The following is a 6945-nucleotide window of genomic DNA, read 5'->3' as shown; positions in this document are numbered from 1 at the left end:
GGCTCCTCAAGGGCATAGGTCCAGAGGAAGATCTCCAGCTCGTTGGTGAGGACTAGCCATGGGCTGTCCACTGTGTGAAGCGCGCCAGGACGCTCCCCTAACAGGAATCCGTGGACTAAGCAGCCGCTCAGGCCTTGGCCACGATCCCAGGAAAGAAGAGCAAGGGGCTTTCCACCTGCCCCAAGCCTCACCCGGACACCAGGCCTCTCGGATTCCAGCGGCTCGTGCTCTGCCTCCGAAGCCCGCCTTCTCCACTCCGCGCCTTTTCCCCGCCCCTCCCCACACGCTCGACGGGCTCGCTCCCGCTCCGGGCACGCGGACGGTGCGCGAGTACGCGGACGCGGAGGGAAGGCCGGCCGGGCTCTCCGCCGCGGGGGCGAGCGCGCAGGCGCCTTCCTGGAACCTGCTGCGGCGCGAATCCCTACGTTCGGAGAGCGGCGGGGTAAGAGGCCCGGTCCCTGGAATTCTGGGGCGCTCGGAGGGAGGGGAAGGGCCTGGGGCTTGGCTGTCTGGCTCCCGGCTCCGCTCCGCTCGAGGGGAGGGGAGCCTCCTCAGTCCCTCCCGCAGGCTAGATTGGGGGTCGGGTGGGGGATGCGGTGATCATGGGGGTGCCCTGGACTGGAAAGCTTGGCACCCTTGTTCCTGCGGTCCTGAGGGTCCGGCTCGCCGGAGAAAGGGGCAGACACACCAAGGAGGGGCCCTTTGGCGAGTTGTGCTCGCCTGGGATAGCACACTCCCTGGCTTTGCTGCTCACCTGGGGGAGGGCCCTTTTCGGACTGAAAGGAACAAGTTTGGCCCTGGGACGTGGACGACAGACATTTTTTCTGCCGAGACGCACCCTCTGGGTAAAGTGGGACGGAAGAATTCTTTGCTGCCCGCGAGAATGGGTTAGGAAGCCACTCTACTTTGTTGTACAGAAAGGAAAAATAGTAAAATAAAACAAAAAACAAAAACAACCCTTTTTACTGTTCAAGGAGAACAGATCGGTTAGCAATCTCGTATGATAATATCTTTAACCACAAAGGACTCAGTACAATTAGGTACTTCCCTTCTTCACCCGAAGGTCCCCATTCAGCAAATACTTTGAGTTACCTGCTCTGTGCCAGTCTTGTTCTATGAGCAGGGAACTGGGCAGCAGCTAAGACAGGAGGATCCCTGCTTGCTTGGAGCTTATTTTCTAGTTGACAAATAAATGTTATTTCCTTTGTAACTTTTATTATAACATGTACAAGAAAATACTGTCCACAAATCATAAATTGTAACTAATTGATTTTCCATTAAGTAAACACATCTTTTAACAACCACTTAAATCAGGACACAACATGTGGGATCTAGTTCCCTGACCAGGGATCAAACCTGGATCACTTGCATCTGGAGTTCAGAGTCTTAGCCACTAGACCACCAGGGAAGCCCTTGTTTGAGCCTTTTAAAGAGTAACTCCTTTCTTAAGAAGAAGCTCATTTAATTTTTGGATAGCTCTAGTTGTTAGAAAAATTTTCCTAACATTTAATCTAACACTGGTCATCAGGGTCATCTGGGTCCATCCAGAGCTGATCTGTTATCTGTTGCCTCCCTTTCACTACTAAAGCAGTTTTTTGTTTTTTGTGGTGTTTTTTGTTTTTTTTTTTTGACGTTTAAGTGCAAAACTTTGAATTTATTATCCCTGTAATGATTTCTGGAGTTAGATTTGGCCCATCATAGATCTTGTCTAAATCTTTTTGGATATGATCCTTTCATCTGTCAGCAGTTCCACCATTGTGCGCTTAACAAACTTGATCAGGGAGGTTCCTGGTGGCCTAATGGTTAGGATTTCGGATTGCCCGGGTTCAGTTCCTGGTTGGGGAACTGAGATCCCTTAAGCCCTGTGGTGAGGCCAGAAATCAAACAAAAACTTGATCAGCGTATTATTAGTTAAGCATTATTATTCTTTTTTTAAAGATCGTTATGATTATTAAGGGTCATTGATTGTCTTATTTTTGTTATTTAAATATGATCATCTGGAACTGTGGATAATTCATTTAACTTGGTTGTATTACTGATTGAAGTTTCCACAATGGAATATCGGTTAAGTTATGGATTTTTAAATCCAGGACTTAGCATTTGTAAAATCAATTTTAAACTTGATATCTCAGCAGAAAATAGAGTGTTGTGTTGCAATTCTGGAATATATAGTGCAACACGTTAAAAGGGGCTTTTTGAGTTAGACTTGAAAAGGATTTGAAAAGTTTATAATGGCCCATAAACTGTGTGAAACCTGGAATCAACGTGAGAAACTGATTTAATTTTAATTTTTCCTCCTCCCTTGCATCTGTGGTAGAATGTCTTGTGATCAATGAAATGATCAAAGGTGGATGCAGTAAGAGGGAGGAAAGAAAAAGGGAATTTGTATAAATAGAATTTGAATAATACATTCACATAGCCTTATTAAATGCTTCTAGTCATTCTAACTTATTGAGATGCTAGACTTATTAATTCTAGAGTTGTTCCTTGCTATTTTTAAGTAAGAAAAATACTTTTTTTGACCTATAGGTAAAATGTGCCAATTTTCCCCTAAAATTTAGCACTGCATAGCTTGTGGGTTCTTAGTTCACTGACCAGGGTTTGAACTTGTACCCTTGGCAATGAAACCATGGAACCCTCACCACTAGACCTTGAGGGAATTCCCTGAATTAATTGATTAATCTTTTGAGTATGAAACTGTTTTATTTTCCAATCTAGCAAGTCCTAGTTTTTCTAAATTTCCTTTATTTTATTTGTGGCCTCACCATATAGCACATGGAATCTTAGTTCCCCAAGGACCAGAGATCAAACTTGAATTCCCTGCATTGGGAGCATGGACTCTTAACCACTGGACCACCAAGGAAGTCCTGAGGAGCTAACCTTTTGAGGTTGTTTCCTGACTGGAGAACTAGGGAATAAGGAACTTGAAATTATCCATTTTCCTTGACTGTCCCCTTCCCCTGTTTCTCCATCTTTCTCTTTGGTTTAATGTTTGTTGTTTGGGCACTATGCTCAGCTAAATCTTGGTATCTTTTTTTTTTTTTCCCCTGCAGGCTACTTCTTCCTAGAGATAAAAATCAATATTTAACTGGAAACGAAGCATCAATTAAAATCCTCTCAAACTCCTAATTCCAAATAATTGATAATATTTCTCTGATCAAGAAAAGAAGTGATTCACTGCATGTTAAAAGTATTCCTGTGTTAGTATTCCTGTATTTTTTTCCTCTTCCTGAATTCGAAGAAAAAATATGGAGAAATGGTACTTGATGACAGCTGCAGTCTTACTGGGACTAACAGTACGGTGGACAGTTTCTCTTCATTCTTACTCAGGTAACACATTTTTCATTTAATAGGTGAAATTTTTTTGAATCTTTCTTTTTGTCTGTTTTTTGAGGTTTTTTTGTTTTTGTTAATAGTTTATAGTTTTCTGACCAAGACAGAGAAGAATTTCAGATTATATTAGCGTAGTCAAGAAAAGGCTCTTAAACGTCTAATGCTAATAAACAGAATTTGTATAAGAGCTAAATAGAAGCACAGGCTTTGTAATATGAGAAAAGAAAGATGTATTCTAACTGGGAAGATGACAAATTGAGAAACAGTTATCTCTTAGCTGTTGAAGAGAGAAATGAGCTAGTACTTCAAAGGGGGAGAGGAATCAAAGAAGGATTTTGTTTGTTTAGGGTAGAGAAGGCTTGTGTATGCATGCTAAGTTGCTTCACTTGTGTCCGCCTCTTTGCAATGCTATAGACTGTAGCCTGCCAGGCTTCTCTGTCCATAGGATTCTTCAGACAAAGATACTGGAATAGGTTGCCATGTCCTCCTCCAGGGGATCTTCCCGACCTAGGGATCAAACCCAAATCTGTTGTGTCTCCTGCATTGGCAGGCAGGTTCTTTACCACTAATGCCACCTGGAAAGCTCAGGGTAGAGAAGGATATTACTACCTTGAAAGGAAGAGAGCAGTGGAGAATAAGATTGGGAATGATGTGAGAGAAATGGAGTGGGGGTGGGATTGATGGAGTCTGGTCCTGGAGCTTGGGGGTGGGATTAAATTTAACCTTGTGAATATTTATTTGATACCTCTCCTATTCCAGGCACTATGCTAAGGGCTAGAAATTTAAGGTAAATATCTAATACTTAAAGGGGTCTCCATTTTAGTAGATAAGTAGTCACAGTCAGTTCAGTTCAGTTCAGTTGCTCAGTCGTATCTGACTCTTTGCAACACCATAGTGGACTGCAGCATACCAGGCCTCCCTGTTCATCACCAACTCCCAGAGTTTACTCAAACTCATGTCCATTGAGTTGGTGATGCCATCCACACCATCTCATCCTCTTTCGTCCCCTTCTCCTCCTGCCTTCAGTCTTTTGCAACATCAGGGTCTTTTCAGATGAGTCAGTTCTTTGCATCAGGTGGCCAAAGTATTGGAGTTTCAGCTTCAGCATCAGTCCTTCCAATGAATATTCAGGACTGATTTCCTTTAGGATGGACTGGTATGATCTCCTTGTAATCCAAGGGACTCTCAAGAGTCTTCGCCAACACCACAGTTCAAAAGCATCAATTCTTTGGCATTCAGCTTTATTTATAGTCCAACTCTCACATCCATACATGACTACTGAAAAAACTGTAGCCTTGACTAGCCAGACCTTTGTTGGCAAAGAAATGTCTCTGCTTTTTAATATGCTGTCTAGGTTGGTCAAAACTTTCCTTCCAAGGAGCAAGTGTCTTTTAATTTCATGGCTGCAGTCACCATCTGCAGTGATTTTGGAGCCCCCAAAATAAAGTCTGTCACTGTTTCCACTGTTTCCCCATCTATTGGTCATGAAGTGATGGGACCGGATGCCATGATCTTAGTTTTCTGAATGTTCAGCTTTAAGCAAACTTTTTTTCTCTCCTCTTTCATTTTCATCAAGAGGCTCTTTAGTTCTTCGCTTTCTGCCATAAGGGTGGTGTCCTCTGCATATCTGAGGTTATTGATATTTCTCCCAGCAATCTTGATTCTAGCTTGCGCTTCATCCGGCCCATCATTTCTCATGACGTACTCTGCATATAAGTTAAATAAGCAGGGTGACAATATACAGCCTTGATGTACTCCTTTTCCTATTTGGAACCAGTCTGTTGTTCCATGTCCAGTTCTAACTGTTGCTTCCTGACCTGCATACAGGTTTCTCAAGAGGCAAGTCAGGTGGTCTGGTATTTCCATCTCTTTAAGAATTTTCCAGTTTATTGTGATCCACACAGTCAAAGGCTTTGGCATAGTCAATAAAGCAGAAGTAGATGTTTTTCTGGAACTCTCTTGCTTTTTCGATGATCCAGCGGATGTTGGCAATTTGGTCTCTGGTTCCTCTGCCTTTTCTAAAACCAGCTTGAACATCTGGAATTTCATGGTTCACAGTGTTGAAGCCCGGCTTAGAGAATTTTGAGTCACAACACAATGTGATAATTAAATGTTGAAATATGTGTGAGTTTCAGTGTTAACATAGAAAATGATCAGGATGCATTGCAGAAAACTTTTCATAGGATGGCGTATGAATTCAAGGTTTGAAACATAAGTTGGAATTTGCTACGCAAATAAAATGGGGAACGTATTCTAGACAGTAGAACATGTGCAGAGGTATGGTAGGTGGCATAAGAGCATAGTTGTAAGTATTTGGTATTAGATAGCATAAAAAGACGGAGAAGGCAATGGCACCCTACTCCAGTACTCTTGCCTGGAAAATCCCATGGGCGGAGGAGCTTGGTAGGGTGCAGTCCATCGGGTCGCTAGGAGTCGGACATGATTGAGCAACTTCACTTTCACTTTTCACTTTCATACATCGGAGAAGGAAATGGCAACCCACTCCAGTGTTCTTGCCTGGAGAATCCCAGGGATGGGGGAGCCTGATGGGCTGCCGTCTATGGGGTCACACAGAGTTGGAGACAACTGAAGTGACTTAGTAGCAGCAGCAGCAGCATAAAAAGAAGGAAAGAAAGGATAAGGAGGCTGGAGATTTGGCTATGTAGTTAGCTGTGTTTTAGAAAAATAACTTATTTTTTACTATTTTATTATTGTTATGAAAAATGATTGTAGGAAGAAAGCTGGATAAAGAGACAAATGAGACAATCATAATAATAGAGGTAGGAGTTACTATTTTATAAGTATTTACCAAATGCTAGACATCGAGTACTTTCCTTAATATCACAACCACTGAAGATAGGTATTATTTCTAATTTAGAAATGGAAAATGAGACAACTGATAAATGACAACTGGAACTCAAATATATTTTATTCCAGAGTCAGTGCTTTGACTCTGCTCTGTGGGGTCTTAGTTCCCTAATACCAGGTATTGAATCTGAGCCACAGCAGTAAAAGTGCCAAGTCTTAATCACTGGACCATCAGGGAATTCCCCATATATGTCTTTTTTAAAAATCAGATTGTTAAATTCCTGGATTTTAATTGGGAGTTATATACTATACCATTGATTAATTTGGGTGAATTGGCAATCATTAACATAGTAAGGCTTCTAATTCATTAAGATGGTGTATTTCTCCATTTATTTAAATCTTTAATGTTTTTCAACAAAATTTTATAGTTTTCTACATGAAAGTTTTACTCATCTTTTCTTAGGTGTATTGCTAGATATCTTATATATTTTTTCCCCTCCCCATTGTAGATGGCATCTTTTTTAAACTTGCTTATCTAAATGCTTGTTCCAGGGGAATGAAAATGTGGCAATCTTCCAATCCAGAGATTGAACTCAGGTCTCCCGCATAGCAGGTGATTCTTTACCAGCTGAGCCACAAGGGAAGCCCAAGAATACTGGAGTGGGCAGCCTGTTCCTTCTCCAGGGGATCTTCCCGACCTAGGAATCGAACTGGGGTCTCCTGCATTGCAGGTGGATTCTTTACCAACTGAGCTATCAGGGAAGCACCAAAATGTGTTGTTAGGGAGGGATAAATTGGGAGACT

The 6945-nt window shown here is 42.2% G+C and overlaps 1 protein-coding gene across 2 annotated transcripts in view; it reads left to right on the top strand.

Moving 5' to 3' along the window:
- The first annotated feature begins 328 nt into the window (after positions 1-328).
- The window catches only part of ALG6 (ALG6 alpha-1,3-glucosyltransferase), a 51320-nt gene continuing 44703 nt past the window's right edge, over positions 329-6945 (top strand). For both annotated transcript variants that reach the window (XM_061121697.1, XM_061121696.1), the window contains exons 1-2: positions 329-442; positions 3054-3330. In XM_061121697.1, the coding sequence (XP_060977680.1) occupies positions 3249-3330 (82 nt within the window). In that variant the 5' untranslated portion in view covers positions 329-442; positions 3054-3248. The remainder of the gene's footprint in view (positions 443-3053; positions 3331-6945) is intronic.

This window comes from Dama dama, chromosome 20, assembly GCF_033118175.1.
Source record: "Dama dama isolate Ldn47 chromosome 20, ASM3311817v1, whole genome shotgun sequence".
Lineage (NCBI taxonomy): Eukaryota > Metazoa > Chordata > Mammalia > Artiodactyla > Cervidae > Dama > Dama dama.
The sequence above is the reverse complement of the archived record's forward strand: the minus strand, read 5'-3'. Positions and strand labels throughout refer to the sequence as shown.